We start from the raw sequence: 23,381 nt of genomic DNA, 5'->3' as shown, positions 1-23,381 counted from the left end.
TACATCAGAAATTCTCAGTGTAGGTCATCATGCCATCCAGCGAATATGTTGTCATTTATATAACAATGTATAAAATGATCTGCATTAATGCTTCATGCTTTTCTTTTCCTTTTTTTTTTTTTTAATTTTGGTAATTTGCGTGGTTTATGCTTCAAATCATAATAGTGAGAGCATAATGCCCAAAGTTATTCCGGTCCTTTCTTGTTGCTGTATCTGGACTGTTGAGGAACCAAGAAGACATAGATATCCTGTGCATTTGAAAGATTATAAATATATTAGAAATATTAATTGTATTAGGATGTTTCAAAATATAGAAACAAAATTAGTCGAGGGTTGGTGTGGTTCTTTTTATAGAGAAGGCATGTGGATGAGAAAAGCAGCCCCAGTTGTGAGATAAGCAAGCAAAATTTATCATTTGATTCACAACATAAAATTGCCCCTTTGAGCAGAATGGCTTTTGATTGGTACGAGTTCTCTCCTGTGACAGAAAGAATAGGTTTCTATCACTTCAACCTGATGGAAATCTTCGGTCCAATTATAAGAGGCTACATATGAACCATCATTTACCATACAATGTTAGACTTTAAGTTTTCATTCAAAAGTTTTAATATCTTTGTAGATTCTGTACCCAGCCATAAGATGCAATCAACTCTTTGCTCAAAAAGTTATATTTGATTTTCTCAAAAAAAAAAAAGAAAAAAGAAAAAAAAAAAACCCTCCTCTTATCTCATTTTCTTATGTATATACCACATGGCTTCATTCCTAGAGGAATTAAAAGAATACAAACAAAAGAAATAGAGTGTACAAAGCATCCCTTACTTAAAATATATATTATATAAAGTGAAGGGGAGAAAATTACTCCAAATGTGAGTTCCATGCAAGGTTTTCATCTTGACATATATCTCGGCTTATAAACTTCATTTGTATTGATACTGGGTACTAGTTGATGCTATACAAAAAAAATTTCATCCCTTGCTATCTTGCATGGAACTGAAATTTTCTCATATGATTAGCATGGCGCACTCCCATATGATGCATATGATACAGAGTCATGCCATAAGTGCCACCATTAATTTGCTATAAATTCCAAGAAGAGCACCAACAGAGCTAAATAACAAACAATAGCCAGTGTCATGTGCAACGTACATACATGCGCATCATGTGGACTTGGACCTTTTCTACCTACCCACCAGTACATGACCGACCAATTACTCATCCATTGTAATGTAGGCCATGCGATCTCTGTGATTTGTGGTGCAATCAAGAAAAGGCTTTTGCAGTTAATGTTGGGTCCTGATGAGCTTACATCAAGCAAAAGTTTCCAAAGGTACACTCTGTGGGGTCAATGTTCAATACTCATCCACAACAGCCGTACCAACTTACTTGGAGCTTAAACTATCCTGGTTTAGGCCAGCACTAGCATGGTTTAAATTACCAGAAAAAAAAAAAAAAAAGAATATAAATGAAATGAAATAAACTACTCTAATTTTGATTTTCCAAGAAAATGATGAACAATATACTTTAGCATAATGCAAATATCCTTCCACTTCAACATTGGTAAAACATTTATGCTAATGACTGGAGGACAAATGTAGGTCTTTTGGGACAAACCATACTAGAACAAATAACCCCAAATGAACTATTCTTGACTTAGAAAGCTTTTCTGAATCGAGGATCGAGCCATACTGCTTTCACGTTGCAAAATTCAGTTGTTGTCCCGCCATCACCAGCTGAAACTGCTTACATATTCTCGTGAATCGAATTTTCCAATGAAAGAACATGAAAACACGATGAAGCCCTTCTCTCCAAATTTATGAAACCATTCATTTTGATGGAACCTCTTCATCTCCTTAAACGTCTCGGATTTTTTCCACTTAACCAAATCCTACCTCGGCAAGCTCCTTCACAACTACTTCCTCCTTCACAAAATCACAACACAATAACTTGTTACGATCCCACATAAAGATCATGCTCTCGCAACCACAGCTACATTGACCATCACCACAATTGCAACGACTGACGACATGAAAGGTACCGAGCGAAGCATCGACACTGTTAAAAAAGCATCCTTGAGGCCCACTTCTGGTCACCTACACAGCGTAAACTTACCTTTTATGGTCGAAGAGTAAACACGGGACACGGCAAAGATGGTGCAATCAGGAGAGGTGGGAACACTTGAGAATGTGTATAGACCTGATTGGCAATATCTACTTTCTTCTTGTTGCTTCAATGATATATCCATGCGTCTTTTTTTTTTTTCTTGCTTCAGTGATCCATCTGTCCATCTTCTTTCTTCAAGTGCCATACCTACCTAACAAAATAGTTAAAAAGTGAAAAAGAGAGAATTTAAATGATTGTTAGATGATATCTTAATTAGCAAACATGATTGTGTTCTGTTGTCTGAGAATAATGCATGTCGGGTATGTATATCTATTGGATAGCAAACATGTCGCTGTTCTTCACCTTCGTCCTCGACCTCCCAATCTCCCCCCATGGCGATTTCTGAGCTCTGGCGACCCTGCTGGCGGCGGCTGCGGAGGGGGAGGAGGTGGTGGAGCAGAGGAGCCGGTTGGGAAGCTCGGGGTTCTCCTCCAGAGCGGGCGATTCCAGGCCTCTCTAACCCTCGCCAAAGCCCTAATTTGCTCCCACAAAACGCTATTCCCCTCTCCTTTCCACCTCTACCAAGCCCTCTCCCTCTCCTTCCCTTCTCCAATCCCCTCCGCCGCCAGTCTCCTCGTCGCTGCCTGCGCCCACCTCAAATTGCCCGACGACGGCCTCCATCTCGTCTCGCACGTCGCCGAGAGCCACCACCCCTTCCCCTCTCTCACCTCCTGTAATCTTCTTCTCGAAACCGTCGTTTCTCTGGGAAGATACTCCGATGCCCAATCCCTCTTCTCCCAGATCGTGGCCTCCGGGACTAGTCCCGATACTTTCACCTATAACAAGCTTATACAATCGAAGGTCAAATCGGGCGATCTCAATGGAGCATTGGCATTGTTGGAGCAGATGGAGAGGAAACATCAGCTAAAGCCCAACGCTTTCACATACAATGTCTTGATCTCTGGTATGTGGAAGGAGCGTCGAGGGAAGGATGCCGTCAAGCTGTTTGACGAAATGCTTGAGAGAAGAATTTCGCCGACCCGAGTCACGTATAACACTATGGTCGATGGATACTGCAAAGCTGGAAATTTGGATGCTGCTTTTGGTTTTCGTGACCAAATGTTGAATGCAGGATTCAAGCTGAACATGATAACCTGCAATGCTTTGATTTCTGGGCTCTGTCTTGCCGACCGTATGGAGGAGTGCAGAAAGGTGTTGGAAGAGATGGAGGCAAATGGGCTCGTGCCGGATGGGTTTACTCATAGTATTTTATTCAACGAGCATGCAAAGTGTGGGAGTTCAGAAGCCTCTCTGGCGCTCTCTGAAGAAATAGCAGGGAAAGGTGTCAAGATAGGGGACTACACATGTAGCATTCTATTGAATAGGCTTTGCAAGGATGGGAAGGTTTCAAAGGCAGAAGAGATCTTGGAGAGGCTGGTGGAGAAGGGGATGGTTCCAACAACGGTGATATACAATACCATTGTCGATGGACACTGTCGGGTTGGCAACCTGGAGGCAGCATTCTCAGTGGTGAGGAGGATGGAATTGCATGGACTGAAAACAAATTGTATAACTTACAATTCACTCGTGAATGGTTTGTGTAAATTGCAGAGGATGGCTGAGGCGGAGGAATTGGTGATGGAGATGGGAAAGAATGGAGTGTCCCCAAGTGTGGAGACGTACAATATCCTCATTGATGCCTATGGACGGGCTGGCCGGTTCGAGAGGTGTTTAGAAATTCTTGATGAGATGCAAGAGAAGATGGGGCTTAAGCCAAACGTGGTATCTTATGGCTCTCTCGTGAATCGCTTGTGCAAGAAGGGAAAGGTCCTTGAAGCAGAAGCGATCTTCCATGACATGGCAAATAGAGAAATTTCACCCAATGTGCAGGTCTATAACATGCTTATCGATGCATATTGTGCGGTAGGTAGGATCCAGAAAGCTCGTACGCTGATTGAGGACATGAAGAGAAGAGGGACCTCTCCGAGTATCGTAACTTATAATGCTCTCATAAAAGGTCTCTGTAAAGAAGGGCGTATATCTGAAGCTGAAGAACTGACACTTTGTTTAGAAGATGAAGATCTAATGCCAGATGTAGTTACGTGCAATATAATGATCTCTGCGCACTGCAATATTGGCGATACGCATAGAGCTTTGGAGGTATATGAAGAGATGGAGAAGTTAGGAATCAAACCAACTCCAATCACATATCATGCATTAATAAGCGCAGTGTGTAATGAAGGAAGGATGGAAGAAGTTGATAAGTTACATCAACAGATGTTGCAGAGGAATATGGCTCCTAATAGGGGCATTTATAACTTACTTTTACATGGGTATGCAAAATGTGGAGATGAATGCAAGGTTCTTTCTTTACAGAAGGAGATGGCAGAGAGGGGCATATTAGCTGAAGAGATGACCAAAAATAATTTGGTAATGGATTAATTTGCAGTTCAGATGTGAGTGGCATCTTGCTCGATATAGAAATGGAAACTTAAACCATCAGTGTTGCTGGTAATTTGCTGTTCGAAGGGGGATCCGAAGCTACATGATGGCCTTCAAGACCTTCTCCCTTTTTATGGTTGCTTGCCAAATTATAAGATGGACAGAAAAACAAAGAAATAAAAACAGTGAAGCCGCCTTGTAAAGGAGTTAAGTATGCTGTGTATGGAAGAACCGTAAATTAAAAGAGAAAAGAGAGCACGAATCTTTTACTCATGACCAAGCAATAAACTGGATGCTTGGTAAGGGATCCAAGCAGAAAAGGAAATGCAAACAGAGAACAAGAATACAAGGGAACAGAAACAGCGGCAAAGTGCTGTAATTCTTTTACACGGTGAAAGGCGTCTCTTCTATAGACAGCTGCTGAATACTACTTTCCTGTGAACTGAGGACACTTGAATAATAGTTGAATGGACCTGGGAGCTCCTTTTGGTTGAAACTAAATGCCGACGTACGGGACTTCCTGATTTTATAGTGGAGATATGCTTCCAACTCTGCATATCATTCTTCAGATTATGTTTGAAATGTTGGTTAAATAATAATAATAATAATAACAATAATAATAATAATAATAATAATAAGAGCATGACCTATGGTAGACCTATTCTACGTTTTACTCCATTATATGGGAATCAGGGTACTGATAACTAATGCCTTTTATGGGGTTAGATAAGTAAAATCTTCTTGTAATCTCTTTGAACTTTGAATTCTGTTCCTCTGAGTCTTATACTTGCTGGGGTTATTTATTTCTGGTTATCTTTGTTGCGTTTGCATATTTGGAGCAAATGCATAAATCATTAAATTGTGATTAGCATCTTTCTTTTTCTTATCATCCTTTATTGTACTGTACCAAACAATGAAATTTGAAGCACCTTCATTGAGGCTTTCTTTCAATTGTTGATAGAGCAAAGTTTGCAGGACCATCTCGAACTATCCTTCTTGGAGCATACGGAGCCATGCCAGCAATGGATGGGGATGGTTCCAGCAATCAAAATGAAAAATCAGAAATTGATAAAAGAGGAGGAAAGGGAGAAGAAAAGTGAGGAAGAATAGAGGGGTGGAGGGAAAAAGAGGACAGGGGAGAGAAGGCCGTTGGAGACTTTCGGAGGGAGAGGCTCCATCCTCCTCCCAATCTGCTAATTTTAATTGAAAATCTAAAAAAAAAATGATGAAATCCACAACAACGTTGTGGAATTCATCCGATAAAAGAAAAATAAAAAATGCAATAAGGATCGAAGCCTCTATTTCGATCGGAAGGAGGTCAGAGCTCCTCTTCCAATTTTCCATCAGTTTCGACAGTGGTGTGACGATCTCTAGATACCCCCCCTCTCCTCTCTCTCCTCCTCCAACTTCTTTCTCTCTACTATGTCGGTTCGGATTCGATATAGAACAGTAAGAGGGCATTCTGAACTATGCCGCCAGTCGATCGGTCCAGGCCTTGGTTTTGGGTCTTTTGGCACAAGAAATCTTGTGACGGAGTATTGTTAGTTCTATCGTGTATACTATACCAGATAGATGTAGGATTTCTGTATATGTAGTAAAGATTCTGTGTTATGTGAGCATGAAAAATCAATTATTATTGTGCAATTTTCACCCTCTATAAACAATTGTACATGTAGAATTATCGAACTCCAAATACCTAGTCGATGGATGCCCACTTTCTGATACTACAGATTGAGAAATACTTTGTGCACCGCAGACGGTGCAGCTCGTGCACATCACCCACGGTGATTGGCTCACGCGCGGGGTCAGATGCAGCTTGTATGCACCGTCCGCGGTGATTGGCTCACGCACAAAGCCGGATGCAGTGCAGGAAAAAAAAAAAAAAAATTTCGCCAGCCTCACACAGGAGCCAACCACCATGGGCGGTGCGCATGAAGCTGCACCGCCCATGGTGCATGAAATATTTCTCCTACAGATTCTTTTGATGTCTGATGCTTCTAATTTTTAAAATGTTTAGACAAAGCAGTTCCGAATTACTCTCATAACGCAAGCTCTGGATTAGTTGTGCATCCTCCTCTTTTAGTGGATGTCGGGTTCCCATCTCTAACATCCAATGTGATTGTCTGGAAACAGAAGACCGATGTGTTTGAAATGGCGCACCATCCAACAGACTGCAAGTCCTTAAACTGTGTACTGTGCAATCTTACTCATCTTGGGGTAGCAGGACTAGCTGCCTCTTCTAGTCCTTATCATATTCTCCCTTCCTTCTTTGTTCAGTTGAATACATGGATTCATCGTGTTTAGGGGGTGCTTCATAGGGAGGAATAGTGAGTTCAGGGAAATTTTATGTGAGATGATAAGAGCATTGCCACACCTCTTCTAGTTCTAATTCTAAACCAAATGCCATTTCATTTGTCCTCTTTCCACTTCCTGATTCTCCATGTGTTATACAAAAAATATTCTTTATTAAACAGACTCTTGCTTTAGTTCTTCCTCTTGATGAGAAACATGATAAGCTACAGTAGCCAAGAATGAGGATGCAAATATATCGAGAGAAACAGGAGAGAGAACCAAGCCTAAATACTTGAAGCTGCATCAACCAAATCTTGTAACTCTCATTGTCGGATGAAGGAAGAAAGCGGCAGACTAAATCATTTCTTATATTGCTGAATATACTAGAAATTAGACCTAACGATACGATGAGATATGCCTAAGATCTTGCAAGATCTTTTATTTTCTAACTCCATGGATTGTATTCACACTAAAGTCGTGATCATCTGTCTGTATCAAGAAGATGAAAAAAAAAAAGAGAGAGAGGATGCATTGAAGACCTATTTTGCATGTGTATGTGAATTGTGCACACATCTATGCACGCATGTATGTGCACATGTTCCCATGCATGCATGTGCGCATGTGTATGGGTGCATGCATGTGTGTGCGTACGTGGACAATATCAAATATATGCCAACAGATATAATATTATAGTCACAGCCAATATGACATGACCCATATCAGTTCTAGTTACTCCTTGGGGATCATCTTTCACATTCTCCAACATTCATCCCATGCACCGAAAGCCAGTCCCGTCAAATACTAGCGACATGCCAAACCTTGCATCTCCGGTACAGCAATTCGATAGCAAGGCTCAGCACATTGGCCAAAGCTGCTTATAGTTCCCAGCTGGGTTAAGAAAGACAAACTGTAAATCCGGACATCTTGGAAAATATTCGAGTAAAACTAGTGCAGGCTGGATTGGTAAAAGAATGCTTAACCTGTAATTATGATGGTATAAATGACAAAAGAAAACCTGCACTGTCGCAACAAGATATTTGGGTTTCTATTCTTTATTCATCTGACCAATTATCATGGAAAGTTGGGCACTAAAATGAATAGGGCTTCAAACACCATTTGATGCAAGAGATCAAATTAGACAGAAGTCAACAAGGTTAAAATTGCTCCAACGATCTCTAGATTGCACAAAAAAATCAAGCTAGACAGAACGCTCTTTATCATTACCAGAAGACAAAACGGATTGTCTTCGGCTTGAAAAAGATATTAACAGCGTCTGAACAGAAGAGAAGATTTATACCCACAGATTTAGTTTGTGGCCAAAATGGTATTTAAAAAATCTCCTAAGTTCTAAACACTCATGTCTTGCATGGAAAGAAGGGTCTTAGATTTACAAACTTGAGATATTTATATTAAATCTTCCTAATTTTCAGCTTGCCTTATATTTAGCAGATGTCAATCAGATAGATCATGCAAGCAGGACATAAACTATGATCTGTGAGCTGATTTGTGATGATTCTTTCATACAATTCCTAAACTGGTCATTTTTAAGCTGCATGCATAAATTGACATGACATTTACCATTTTGTGGTTAGCAGCAGTGCTGCATGTCAAGCATGCTAAGCATTTTCTCTTGTCAGAAAAGTCACCACAACAGAGACTCAAAATTTCCATCTTCCCTCAAGCAGTCAGCCATCTCCTGTTTGCAATACAATGACCAGAGCATCATTGAGATTAATAATTATTCATGTTGACACAGTAGATTAACAACTGAAAACATGGCCTTCAATCTAAAAGCTCTCTTAGCAAGCAATCCTAGTTCTTTCTTACATTTCGATAACTGAAAAATGAGACCATTTCTTCTTTTTCAAAAGGTTTCTAATCAAGCAAGCCACCATACCCAGCTTCACTCATGAGCAGTTCGCACATAAAAATGCCAGTCTTTTTTCCAACAGAGCATAGTCTCTCCATGCCCCCTTTGCTGAGAAACATTGGTTTGTTTATCCCCACACTGATGAGCTATACTTCTGACCACAGCCTGGGAACCACAGTAGCTTGATGAGCAATTTGTGGCGACCGAGACAGGGTTTATAAAAAAACTTACCAATGCGATTAATTTGCCACATCTAACCACAGCAAACTACATGGAGCACACACTATCAACTAAGTTACAATTCCCTAGGTATCATGTCAAAAACTGGAACGCTTGCACAAGTTACATGCATGGCCACACATAACCATGTCAAGTCCTTTATATTGATTTTGTTACAATTCCCGGAGTAAAATAAATTACTAAATACAGATACAGTTTAAAGACTTCCAGGACAAAAGAAAAGAAAAGAACAGAAAAGATGCCCCAAAGCTGAAATTTAACTACCTGAATAGCTTACCTTCCTCTGCTGCCATGCAAAAAAGAGATTGATGAGATAAGGAGCACCCAGCTACACATAGTAGATCATACCCACTTCAATAAGGCTGATGTGAGGGATGTTTAAGGCCACCGCTGGGCCCCTGCAGTTCTTTCGAAGGAAAGAGTAGGCAACATTGATGACAAACTTCTTTAAAAATGATGAAGTTCTCCTGGCCTTTATATAAGAGTGACCCATGATATATGCAACTCCTGCCTGTTTTGCTTCCACAAGGGCCATTAGCTCTTCTCTAACCTGTGGGTCCATAGAATCTGCTTCTGACACCTCAAATCGAACCCGCCGTCTTCGGCTCACAGTTGGTGATTCTTGCTCATATAGTGATTGCAAGCTTCGAAGTGTTTCTGATTTGCTGCTCCTCACAATGGTAGAGTCACCCACATTCTCATCAGCATCCCTCACTACCAGCCTTGAGCCAGATGTCTCGGAAGTTCGTATAACAGCCATTCTTCCTTCAGGAGATGTGTCATAACTCCCTGACGATGTTTCCTCAGCTTCCATCTGAATGAACTTGGCAATGCTCATCACTAACTGGTTTTCGAAGTTGTCATCATCCCTCTGCACATCTTTGTACCCATATCTCACAATGCACCTGTACATCCTGTAGGCTCTGGGACCAATCCTACCTATAAGATACCGTTCGTCCACTGGAACATATGGGACTGGCACAGACTTCACACAAACAAAGACAAGAACTTGATGGAAAGCAGGAAGGTTGGTGACAAAGTGAGAGAAGATAGCAGGTACTCCTGTAACCAGCTCTGTGTAGATAAGTCCGATTCCAGGTACACGAACAATTCCAAGGCTGGGACCAAGAGTGAGGATCCATTTCATAGAGACCTTGTTTTGTAGGTCAAATTGATATTTCCTTCTAGTGCCATAGTGCCAGACATACATGATGACCATAAAAACAAACGAGAGCACAAGAGGTGCCCATCCTCCCTGGGGAACTTTCATAATTGAAGATGAAAGATAAACAGCCTCAATTGATCCAAAAAATATAAGGAACAACAAAGCAAATAAGACATTCTTTTGCCATACAAAGATGATAATCAATGCCATCAACCATGTGGTCACGAACATTACAGTTATGCATGCAATACCTGAAATTACAAAACAAGTATCCAGCTTCAAAATTAATATATGAAGGTGGCTGGTGATATTAGTTTGCATTAAGTATACAGAAGAGCTAATACTGATTCACAAAAATTAAGAGCAGAGGGAAGCATAAATTTATGCAAAGATATGTAAGCATTATTTCTGGGACAACCATGAAAATATGTAGTAATAAGAGAGAAAAATTTTTGAGCTTTTGCTTTATAATATTTATCAAGTTGATATAGTCAGTTACCATAGGCATTTCCAATAAGAGTTGTGTCATGAAAACCCACAGTGACAGCCAGACAAAGGACCATGAGAATCCAGTTTATTTCGGGTATGTAAATCTGACCGTAGATCCACCTTGATGTGTGGACAACCTTGACACGTGGAAAACAACCCAAAGCATGACACTGCTTGACAATTGAAAATGTTGCTGAGATGATGGCTTGGCTAGCAACTATAGCAGCAAGAGTGGCAAGCACAAAAATAGGCCAAAACACAGGTTCTGCAAGAGTATTGAGGCATGTGTATTGAGGCAAGCACAAAAATAACCCAAAGCATGTGTATGTTGCATATCCGAGAGTATTGAGGCATACCTGGAATGGATTCGTAGAAGCTTGTAGATACATCAGAAAAATTTTTAGAAAGAAATGCTGCCTGCCCCATATACTGCAACACCAGACAAGGGTAAATGACAGCAACAAAAGCGACCTGCACATAACAACAATGTCATTGACTTTCACAGTATAAACCACATGAATCGGGTAAGAAAGTGTACATGCAAAGATTATAGGAAAAATGCAAGTAGGTAAGACTGCATACATGACCATTCTGGCAGAAGCAAAAAAAAAAAAAAAAACAGTGCCCACCTGGCCACCAAAACAAAATCTGAGTGCTCCTTCAATCAGAGAGTGAATTCTTTATGGTACAAACTTCAGACAAGCAAGGAAATTCCTTGTAGGGTTCAAAGAAATGAAAAGGAGAATGAGGTAGAGAGGAGAGGCAGAGCAGGAAAAAAAGCTTCTTTGGGGGAAGGGAGGGTGTGGAGTGACTTGAACAAACGGTAGGAAAGGTAAATGAGTATGCAAAAGGAGCCATCCGGAGCAGCAGTGAGGAACTTCCACTTACATAGTAAAGCATCATGAAAAAGCCTATGCATTTCTTCAACTTTCTTAAATCTGATTCATAGAAAAAGCATAACAACTAAATAACCGCACCCCCCCCCCCCCCCAAAAAAAAAGGACCAATAATGCAGGTTCTCATCAGTTGTCTTCATTCTGTCTCTCGGCCGATTTTGCATGCCATCCTCTCTTTTGCTTGGCATACCACTCCTATCCGAGTCACTTGCTGCACTTGCAGCCTTCAATTAGTAATTTGACACGACCCAAATACTTCAAACTTTTCAATTGCTATTTCAGTTGTCCTTCTTTCATGATATAAACATCTATGGACAATCAACAGCTGTTAGCTCAGTTGGTTGGCACCTCTCTCTTTGGATCTTTTGCTCTTGGGAAACGTTCAAGGTTCAAACTGTGGTGGGAGCACATGACCACCGTGATACTCAAAAAATACATCACATATGCCACACAAGCAGAGGTTTATGAAGAACTAATTTTTCATGCGCATTACATTTTTCTATGTTCTCTACATCTATGCTTCATTATCTTGATTTTTCTTGCTCTAAGACGCAATGGTCATTCTCTCCTTCCTTGGTTGTTATTGGCAACTCATCTCCAATTTGCACTAGAGTGCTGCTATATTTGCCCAATAACCTCCAAAAAAAGGCAGTACACCTGGTTTTAAGTGGCAAACAAGGTGTACATGGGGGTTTGGTTGTTAATTTGGGGCCACAAAGCCAACTCTGGCCTTGGCAGTTGAAGAAAAATCATGAGTTGCAGCTATTTGGGGGAGTTCTTGGGGGAATGCCAAGCATTTCCCATTGTATTAATCATTGCTAATTTTGAAATCAACTAGTTGCAATGTCGAAAAGCCTTCAGAAAAAGATTTTGAGCAATCAACACCCATATTGAGATTGCACAAAAGCACCATCCAAACTAGTAAACCAGCCAAAAAAAAATAGAAAGATGTCATTTAGATATATGGATGCCCAAGTCAAGAAAAAAAGTTACAAGCTCATGTTGTTTAGGTGCAAAATAGGATGATCACGCTTTGCCAAACCTCTTTAACCTTTTATTAATGTAACCAAACCTCTATAACCTAAAATTCCATATCTATCAAATTGTTTTACCCATGGCTTTCCTCCAAGCTTAGAGTACATTTAAATGTCTCCCTTAAGTCACTATCATCATGCAAAGAAATCTCACACTTACCAATCATGCTTCATGTGGTTTTGTTGAATAACTCAGCTTGTTTAGCATCTGTTATTTTTCACAAAATTGCTCTTACAACCTTTGTTCAACTACTGCAAAGGTCCTGCCCAAGGTTAGCCAAACCATCTTGAACCATGTGGTTCGGGCCATACCAAAATGAACCGGGATGGTTTAGTCCCTTAAAAACCACCGAGCCCCCCACCCCCCTGCGTTGGCACCATTGAGGTCTCAAACTCTTTGATCTCTCCCTCTCCCTCTCTCACACACACACACAATTGATCTCTCCCTCTCCCTCTCTCTCATTTGATCTCCCCCCCCCCCTTCTTTCCTTCTGCCATGATGGAGCTCAAAGCTCCACAATACCCATCGCCGAAGACCACCGGTGAAGGTGACTCCAATGCTCCCCTCAATCATCTCCGACAGCAACTCAGATATCCTATCTTTCTTGCGCCCTCTCCTTCTCCTTCTCCCTCTCCCCCCTATATCCATCCCTCTGTCTCTTCTTCTTCTCTCTCACCCCCGGTTCTCCTAAGGTTAGGGTTAGAGTTTTCTCTCCCTCTCTCCCCCTCCCTCTCTACCCCTCCCACCTTCATCTCTCTCACTATCTCCCTCTTCCTCCCTCTCCTTCTTCCTCTCCCCCTCCCTCTCCCTTCTTGGCATGCCTAGACATGATATGGTACAGACTAATAGTGTATTGAACCAGTCACTAGCTGATACAAGCCTCAATACCAATTCGACCAACTTTGGTTCTGCTTATTACTCATCTCCTGGTAATGGTCATAAATACACGAACATTGCCTTAACTTCATTATAAATATAGCAAACCTTAAGCATTTAGTGTCTAGTCATTCTCATCTTTATATACCACTGCTCTCACACCCTCCTTTCTCATTGTTTGGCTATTTTATTTTATTGTCACTCAGTAACATTTCAAATATGTTATCAAAACAAATTGTAAAAAAAAATCAAGAACTCAAAAAAAATAAAAGAACAAAGAGAGAGCCAAACTATAAGAGACACCTCAATAAATAATCACAATATGATAAATATGAATGATCTCAAAAAATTACTCATTTGCATGAGACCATGAATTACTCACAAAAATCATCAAATTTCTCAAACACTTTGTCTGAAAATGGACTGAAAGTCATCTACGAAATCAATATTAACCAAAAAAACATCTCTATAAGTCTGATGATCTTCAAAACAGTGCATGATCTACCTTAAGATGGAAAAGGGGCATAGACAAAGTAGGTCTATTAGCAAGTACATGCTTATTATACTACCAAAACTCAAGGTTTTGCCTGTATACACCATTTCAATATTATGTATAAGTTCTAGCATGGGAATTCCAAATTATAGTCTACTGATGAATTCTGTACATGATTTCTTGAATGTGGTGTCATTGCTCATAAAGTGTGGTTTAATTCTGTTATTGGCTTAATGTCCTCAAGCATGTAAGTATTTACTCTTATCACTTTGCCTCTTGAATTTCAATATTACATATGATATATCACTGCTATGCATTATCAGAAACTAGGCACTGTGATATATCTTAACATTTGAGGAAAATGGAAAAGAAAGAGGTAATGGGCATCCACTGGTGTTTACTATAGCAATGTGACTCAAGGGAGGCAGTAATATGAATGATCACAAGCACAACTCTATATTTAGTCATGACAAGTAATAAAAAAGGACAAGTTTGCTTTTGCATCAGTTAATATGCGTTTGAAAGAAAAGATATTTTGCTTTCATATCATCATATTCATGATGGCGCTTTCTTCTTTTAGACAATTTCTACTTGATCACTTCACGAAGACTGAAACAGATATGTTTAGCTACCACACCTTAATGGATGAATCAGTGAAGTGGCCAAGATCTGCAAACATAGCTTCAGTACCTGCAGATATCATGAAAATTTGACATAAGATGCTACTAATATATTAAAGCAACAGGAGTCTTGGGCTAGGTTCTGCAAAATAACCTGTAATACAAAGGAGTATTCCCCCTAAAGAAATCCAGCCATCTCTTCCTGTCCTTCTGAAGAACTTAATAATATAGTGTGGAGAAAGAGAATGATAAATTGTGGGGTTCCAGTGAATGACATTGTACAGACCAATCACACCAATGCACAAGAGCCAAATGATGACAACAGGTGCAAATAGAAAGGCTACCCTGTGAGTACCTCTATGTTGTAAAGCGAAGAGACCAACCAGCACAATGCAGGCAATAATAATCACCTCAGCTGTGCATTAGATAATATAGCGTTCTCAGAAATTAAGCAAGACAATAATGACAATTATCAAGAAAAAAGTTTCGAAAATCTAGATGGTAAACATATCAATGAATGATATTTTACATTTTGTTATATAAACGGCTAATATAGATGTCATGACAATCAAGCATTTTCTAATGCAGCAAAACTTAGAATTACTTCTGCACAAAATGAAACTAGGGTATTTTCTCTGTAACAGGTATAAAGATATAAAGGTTGTTATTAAGCAAGTATTATTAAAAATGCTAATTAAATAATAGAACATCATGTTTGCAACCAACCACAACTGGCATATTTGCTTTAAAAAATAATTTTATTTATCTCAGCAATAATAACTCTTGCTAAGAAATGAAACTATGTAGAATTCCTGAGTTTTCATGAATGATTAGATCCAATAACAGGTGGCAAACTAGAACCAAAAAGGTAAGAATAATGGACGCAAGGATATCTAAGATGGTATCACAAAAGCCAAGAGAATTGCATGCAAAAAGAAAAGAAATGATAACAAAGATCAAAAACCACAGGAGAAAAAAGGTTTTCTTTAATTTGTGAGGTGGCAATAGATCAGGTCAGGCCTAGCTTAGCTCAGATCAAATTCAGGTCATCTCAAGAAACCTTTAACCTATAATTGACCAATTTACAATTGGGTTAAAAAGAATAAACCATGTCCGACTCATTTACTAAGGGTGACAATCGGGTAGAATGCAAGTCAAGTTAGATATAGATCAGGTCAAAAATCTGTCAACTCAAACTGAACTACTAATTAAACAAGTCAAAAATCCAAAACCAAAGCTGGCTTTAGTGATCTGACCAGACCTGCATAACCCATTTAAAGAAAGGTTGAATCTGGTTAAATGAGTTGAGCAATTCTTAAATAAGTTAAGCAAGTCCTAAACTAGTGAAATGGGTCGAGTCATGACCCAACTTAATTATTAAATGGTCAAAATGGGTTTAGCAAGTCACAATTCTAATCCTGAACCCAACCTATTGAATGAACGGGTTAGGTCGGTCGACTCATTTATGATCCAGACCCATTCATGCCAAACCTGAACCTAGTTGCAGATTGAGTTGGCAGGTCAGGTCATAAATTGTCATTTTATGACGACTCACACCCAACCTGTCAACCTAATTTAAGCCGTGGCTTGTCAATTATATACCTTAAAAAAAAAAAAAGAAACTTAACCAAGGAACCAAGAGGCATCCAGACGTGGGCATCCAAATAAAGTGAGAGTAGGGTTATCAGGCGGTCGCGTTCAAGTTGGATTTGGCCATATCCATATGTAACCCAAAATATATTTGTTAAATTCAAACAAACCCAAACCCCATTAAACTCTATATCCATACACAACGTTGGACCCAAAAAATGATGAATATTAGGTCGGGTTTCAGATAGAAATTGATACTATTTTCTCAAATTATTTAATGCATTCAAAATGCTACCTCATGAACTATGAAACACAAAAAAAAATATAATGATATAAAAATGTAAAAATTGAATCTCGAAGACATCCATTCAACCATTATTTTTGTTTGTAAACATCCATGTCATAGAAACATTATAAGAATACTACCACAAATGACATAGATAGGAATTTGGTGGAACCAGATCATACAATTTTTCTACACTATTTGATTAATCTTATGATTAGAAAGAAAAAATAATAGTTACACACATGAATGTATTTATATATGTATCTATGTATTTATGTGTGTATGTATATACATATGTCTACATGTATGCATATGGTCAGGTCAGATTTCAGGTTTCGAGTATGGATCTACCTAAATCCAAACCAGACCTAATAACCAGACCTAATAAGACTTGGATCTAATTTCAGAATTCAAACCCATCCCAATGCTTATTGGGCTAGTTTTTCATATCTAACCCTATGTTTTGGGTCAGTTTTGGCTCAGGTTAGTGGGTTATTGACCTCCATTGACACCCCTACCTGAGAGAGATAAAGAAGAGAGGAGCAAATTCGAAATAGAGAAAAAAACATAGTAAACCCAAAAGCATTTTCTGCTCCACTTCTTTCTCCAATAATGTTTAATGTCTCTTAACCATGAACCTCATGACTTCCTAATCAACCGATCTATTCCTTGACTAGCCCATAATTCTGTGAGCTGTTAGCACTATCCTAGGGGCCAACGAGTGCTTCAAGGGCTAGTCCACTTTATTGTTACCCAGGGCATGCTAGCATGCTTCTAGCATACTTGTTGATGCCATCCTAAATGTCTCTGTGCCAAACATCGCAAGTGTTGACACCATATGGTTAGTAAAGTACACAGTGCCAGAAATATTTAGCTTGCTTCAAGCCAACCATATGGTTCAACCTTTCCCACCCTTACTCCTCAACACTGAAAGCCTAAGCCAATTTGATCAAGGTTATAAAGTAGCCAAAATGAGGCCTTATATTCTACCAATAACTTCCATATCATTACCAGTGCAAAAAAGCCACTTCATATTGCAAATGAATTAAACAAAGCCAATTAGTTTGATCTATATTACGGATGACAATATGATTAAAGACGTTTATATTGTGATTCACTTTGGATGGCCACAAATTATGCTCTTTTGGCTAAAGAAAGAGAGCTGCCTTACATACTATTATTTATTGCACTTCATAGAAGTATAAAGACAAATTCTACTATATAGGTGAAAGACTCGTAAATAAAGTGTTTAATGGTGGTGAAATGACTGAAGAATGCTTTATCGGACATGATGTGGGAACCACTAGGGGATTTTTGAATCATACAACCCATACATACATTAAATGCATTTAGTAACTTCCATAAATAAAATGATCACAATTTTCTGAGGCTCTTCCGGGTACCTGCTGATAAAGCTAAATGGTGTATTAGTAAATTCACTACTATGTATATACAATACCAATAAACCCTAAATACCCAAACTCACATATACATCCATGCAAAATGGATGGACCAATATTATACAATCACAAATGGCTTCAAACACACACACACACACACACACGAGGAATGACTCAAAAGCGAATATTTAAAATTCAAGATTTAAGTAACACTTTAAGCTTTAGTAGTAAAGCATACTTAAAATTTAAAATTAAAAAAAAAGTGGCAGGATGGGAGGAACCCTGGCCAAAATTGAAAGAGGGTGGGATTCAAACACAGGTCATTGGTACCACCATCATAATACCTCCCAGTTTACAAGTAACAACAGCTGTTAGACTATTGGATTAGAAGAAAGGTAGCCAGTCCATGCATCAAAGTTCTCTCTCAGGACCTTTTCTTCTTTCTTGTCTTTTTAGCAAAAGAGATAAAAAACCAGCACATGGAATTACCTAAGTTCAATACTTAGAGAAACACCTCCAAGCTTCAAATTGAATCTATTTATTCAAAAGGGAAAAGTGATGCTATAGTTTTCGCAACAATAAGTTTAACATTAAGATATTAAGTAAATTTACAAAAATCATAGTTACAAAATAAACTCTTGGAATTATTGAAAATTTCTCCAATTGTTCTCATTTTGTCTCTTGACCAAATGGTTTTCCAAATAATTCTCCAGAATGAGTCAATCCAAAACTATTCAATTATTCTGGAATTACACACAGATTTGTGATTTATTGATGAATTATTTTATAACTTTTTTGAGAAATTTTATGTGGCACAAATTAATGATACCATATATCATTGCTAATAGCAATGTTTTCTGCTATCATTTGTTATTTTGCCTCCTATACTTATTTTTTAGTTAACAAACCTTAGTAAGTCCATATTTTTTAGTTTTATTATTGTTCTAATTCTTTGTTACCTGATATCTTTTTGAATTTTTGAAAATTTTTTTTGGATATTTTCCAAATTCCAAATAATTACATCTAACTGAATTGTTCCCGAATGTCGAATTTGTGACTATGCTAAAAACAACCAGCAATTTTAAATTGGCATATATCCATATATATTTGGAGGGAGGTGGGGCTGATATTTCAAAATTCATGCATACCATCATGTAATTTCTTCGCACGAACTTGCAACCCAGAAATGGATGACAACACTGCAAAAAATAAAAGAAAAGAAAAGAAAACTTAAAATTGAGGTGTAGCATCAGACAAAAATGACAATGAAATAATTATCTTGTACAAAAAGCCAACGTGTATCAAAATTAGTAAGCATCATGCAGAAAATAATAAAATAGAGAAAAAACTGCAAATCTATGGCATTGTTACCAGAAATTGCTGGTGTAAGAACACCATCACCTATCACCATGCAAGCGCCAAATAGAACTATAAGAAGTAAGCAAGTTCTCAGCCTTTTATGCTTCTCTAGAAACCTTTTCAATGGAGAGGTAATCATATTACGAGACATTTGTCCATGCCTATAGTAAGTAGAAAGCTCCTCATCCGCTGCCTGCTGATTAGGAAGCAAACTAAACTTTGCATGTCTGCAAAGGAGAGAGTATAGAGCAAATGGTCCTCCTATACAAAAAACCACAAATTATCAGTGCAAATTGAATAAGAAAACAAAATAAAAAATAAATAAATGGATAGTCAAAGGAAGCCTCCATGCACCTTCACCATTATCATTAGCACTCAAGACAATGATGACATACTTCAGCAATGGGATCAGAGTGAACGTCCAAAAAATCAAGGAAAATTACACCAAATATTGTCTCTTCATCTTGATGATTGCGTAGCTTCCCAGAAAATGCACTTCGATACACATAAAGAGGAGATGTACTCAAGTCACCATACACCACCCCAAAACTTTGATATGCTAAAGAAACAGGTTTTTGTAGTAAGCCTTCCAGTGAATCTGCAAGTTGATGGACCAACAGATTCTCCGTTATTGAAGGATAATGTTGCATTTTATTAGATACAGTAACCATATAACTGAGAGCTTCCTATGAACATCTTGAAGGTAAATTATGGTTCAAACCTAAAAGACAGTCATCATATACTACTATCAATAGTTGATTTGTATTACAAACAGTAAATTTCTATTATGCAGCCAAAGGTAGGTTACTGATTAGCCACAGACCTGAGGCTTGCATCTTGCCAACAAAAAAAAAACAAAAAAAGAAAGAAGAAGGCAATTGAATTGCTTTTTTTGCTTATATGACACTTCAAAGAAGTGTTTTCCTTTGTTAAATACCTCCTATGTAACAACCCCCTCAACTCTTTCTCTAGGACACCAGAAGCAGAAACCAAATACTAATGTTCAATTGCAGGGATAAAGAATTCTACAAATCCAGGTGTAATATCTAAAAAGCAAGAGCCTTTTCATATATATATATATATCTGTTTTCTTATAGCATTTCTTTTTAAGGAGGATTGTTTCAAGTCATATGATCATAGGCATCTCCCTGATACAGGTTCCAATGAAAAATTATGGACAACAAATAAAAGTATTGATTATTAGGTTTTGGTCATGAAGGACTGGCAACTGCAGAACATTAAGGTGATATATCAAATTCATGGATCTCAGCCAGCTGTGCTAATTTGTTATCTTCTAATCAACTGAGATAGTTGATGGTACAAGCATACCACATAAGATCTCCCTTACTATAAGTGAACATTGATAATATCTTTGTCACCATTTTTAATACAAAAAAAACACATAGTGCCAACAACTGTTAGCATGATTGATTAATTGACTGACACCTCACCCCTAAGGGGCTGCACTTCAGGAGGTCCAAGGTGCAAAACATGAGGATTGCTTTAAGGGGGGAAAAATCAGATAATAAGTACTGCTTTGGAAACAAAAATCAGATAGCAATTTGTAGCAACTATCAAAACATCGAATTCCTCAACTCAAGTAGATAGGTTGTAAGTTGCAATTATTTAAACTAATATTAGCACAAAATTATGCATGTAAGCTTCGCTGCTAAATCATTTCTACAGTACTTCTAAAATAGAAAACATACTTTTAAGCAAGGTTTTAAATCCATGGGGTTCGGTGGCGTCCTTGTTTCTCCTTGGAATGGACATACCAACGTCCTAACCCATCCCAATGGCAATCCCTCTAGACAACCTCTGTCTCTCCTTCCTTTTTCTTTCCTTTCTGTCTTTTTTTATTTCTTTTTTCTTTCTTTTTTTCTACCTTTTCTTTCTTTTCTTTTTCTTCTTCTTTTGTTTCCTTATCCCTTCTTTTCTTTCTCTTTTTTGTTTCTATTTTTCTTCCTCTTTTCTTTCTTCCTTCATTCCTTCCTTTCATTTTCTACCTTCCTTTCTTTCTTCCTTTTTTCTTCTTCTTCTTTGATTTCCTTATTTCTTTTCTCCATCTTCCTTCCTTTCTTTCTTGTGTGGATGGGTTACCTAACCTTCATCTTAGTCCCATTTTCTCACAAGAATGGGGTAGGGCGGCCGGATACTTCCCTTCCACCGGTGCTTAAAACCTTGCTTTTGAGTATTGAAAGTTACATACTAACAAAAGTCTGATTTCCATATATTTATAGGAAGTATATACTTGACTTGTGTGTTATTTGACAAATGTTCAATTTCCTTCTTGATTCTTTTCCATTTTTTTAAGTGAAAATTCTCTGGAATCTCACATCTTGAGTTGGAAGGAAGGCCGTACAGACTAACAAGTTCCATGCACATGACCATGCATCTGATTGTGATGATGATGTATTTCTCACTCTTACCATTGAGTATAACTAAATAGATAAAGAACAATAGATAAAATATAAACTATATCTGCATAATCTATATCTGGTTGTCGTATTAATATAATTTATGTCTGTGTAATCTATACTATGAAGATTGACATGCCCTGTCACAAGTAATGCAATGCACTCAAATTAGCAAGAGGGTCAATCATATTATTCCCTACTTTTCTATTTTGTTTGGTAGCATTTTTGCCAATTTCCACTGGCCACAACGTCCCCTGAGCCACCTCCTCAGAATTATCCTTCAACCATACAAGAGGTTGTTCTAATCAGACTCATCATATATTTTGTCATAGACAACGGTGGTGCAATTCACCAGTCATATGTTCTTCCAGCCCTCTCCGACAAAAGCCTCGACACCTACTTTTTCGCTACCCCACCATCCGCACCCAACCCTTTTCCTCTTTATATCCTCCAAGCTACGGGATTAAACATACAAACACAAGGTACCAAATTCCAGTTGCGCTAGAAATCCCAACTTTAACTAAATTTCAAGACCTCATCCAAAATCTAAACTATTTCACAGACGACCAAAACAAAGAAATACATCGTTAAAACCATTACTTACAAATTCCCAATTAGATAAGCTCCTTTTATTTCCAAATATCTATATAATCTAGCTTTAACCATCTTAGAAAGCAATTTTTTTAACTTCAATCCCATGATATACCATGTCAAAAGAAAGTTATTAAACAGAAATATCATATAATAATAAAAGTAGAGAGAGTAAAACTCCGCATATCTATGAATAAATATTAAGAGCGATAAAGTTTTGGAAAATTGGATAGCTACAGTAACACCAACACTAAACCTAACCCTAGATTAATCGGGAAAAAAACAATACACAGTGCTCACCCTCTGGTTGTCGGAAGCCATCCCTCTCTCCTGATCCATTGCGAGCGATTCCACCGCCGCCGCCGCTGCTATTATCTACCGCGGACGAGAGCGAATCAAGACGATTAGAGAGAAATCTCCATTTCAAATCGTAGGTCGCAGCAAAACGAGAAAAAAACAAAAAAAAAAAAAAAATCTAGAGAGAGAGAGGAATTTGTTGGTAAAATAGAATGGAGTGGGACGGACGATTTGAGCACGACGACACTCGGCAAATACCCACCGCTGAGCTGGATGGATGCGTCACCTCCCCATGAGTGAAAGGTACTCTTACCGCAATCTTGGTGGGCGACTTTGCGCACTCTCTCACGCACTCAGCCTAAGCCTAACCAAATTCTACGCGATGATACAACTTCGATCAAAATAGATAAAAAAATATAAAAACTTGACATGCTTCCTCCTCATCCTTTGATTTCAATGAGAAAAAATACAAGCAATAACAAGAAATTTATAGAAGACTTGACCAAATGACATGGCTAAGCTTGATCTCCCATTAATCCCATGATATTCTATAAAATAAACCAAATTTCAGATCCGCGAAGCTCGATGTTTTGGAAACTCCTTCTCATGTTACAAGTCATATTCTGGCTAGGAGTTTTTTCTTTTTTTCTTTTTTTTGCATATTTGTGTCAACCTATAAAATAATCAGACCACAGATAAGGCAATTTGGTTGCTGTCTAAAAATATATTTATCGTGCTGCATGTGAAAATAAATTACAAGATACTGATGCTATTCATATGTGGTCATCGAATTTAATCCATAGCTTGTATTACAATCACAATTAGATTAAAATATTATAAATTTCATGATTTAGTGGTCTTTTTCTTAAAAATCTAGAGGGAAAAAAAGCTTTGTTCAAAATTACTATAAAATATAGTACTCG

General features: G+C 38.2%; 2 protein-coding genes across 3 annotated transcripts; one reads left to right on the top strand and one right to left on the bottom strand.

Moving 5' to 3' along the window:
- The first annotated feature begins 1,603 nt into the window (after positions 1-1,603).
- Positions 1,604-5,461, top strand: LOC140858137 (uncharacterized). 2 transcript variants are annotated; one of them, XM_073257822.1, is made up of 2 exons: positions 1,604-3,630; positions 3,712-5,461. In XM_073257822.1, the coding sequence occupies exons 1-2, from the start codon at positions 2,383-2,385 to the stop codon at positions 4,540-4,542; spliced, it is 2,079 nt and encodes a 692-aa protein (XP_073113923.1). In that variant the 5' UTR covers positions 1,604-2,382; the 3' UTR covers positions 4,543-5,461. The 2 variants fall into 2 exon arrangements, with proteins under 2 accessions (XP_073113923.1, XP_073113922.1); XM_073257821.1 differs by having other exon boundaries at positions 1,606-5,460.
- Positions 5,462-8,995: 3,534 nt separating this feature from the next.
- LOC105045246 (potassium transporter 7) lies at positions 8,996-22,668 on the bottom strand. Its single transcript, XM_010923458.4, is given in 11 exon segments — positions 8,996-10,360; positions 10,609-10,863; positions 10,955-11,069; positions 14,536-14,588; positions 14,673-14,933; positions 18,943-18,993; positions 19,166-19,414; positions 19,508-19,592; positions 19,594-19,718; positions 19,721-19,751; positions 22,462-22,668. Coding segments are annotated over 11 exon segments (2,352 nt in total). The 5' UTR covers positions 22,501-22,668; the 3' UTR covers positions 8,996-9,272.
- Positions 22,669-23,381: the final 713 nt, after the last annotated feature.

This window comes from Elaeis guineensis, chromosome 5 (genome assembly GCF_000442705.2).
Source record: "Elaeis guineensis isolate ETL-2024a chromosome 5, EG11, whole genome shotgun sequence".
NCBI classification, from domain to species: domain Eukaryota; kingdom Viridiplantae; phylum Streptophyta; class Magnoliopsida; order Arecales; family Arecaceae; genus Elaeis; species Elaeis guineensis.
The sequence above is the reverse complement of the archived record's forward strand: the minus strand, read 5'-3'. Positions and strand labels throughout refer to the sequence as shown.

Bases quoted from the DNA above. Each gene is read 5' to 3' on its own strand.
- LOC140858137 (XM_073257821.1), top strand. From the start codon at position 2,383: ATGATTGTGTTCTGTTGTCTGAGAATAATGCATGTCGGGTATGTATAT.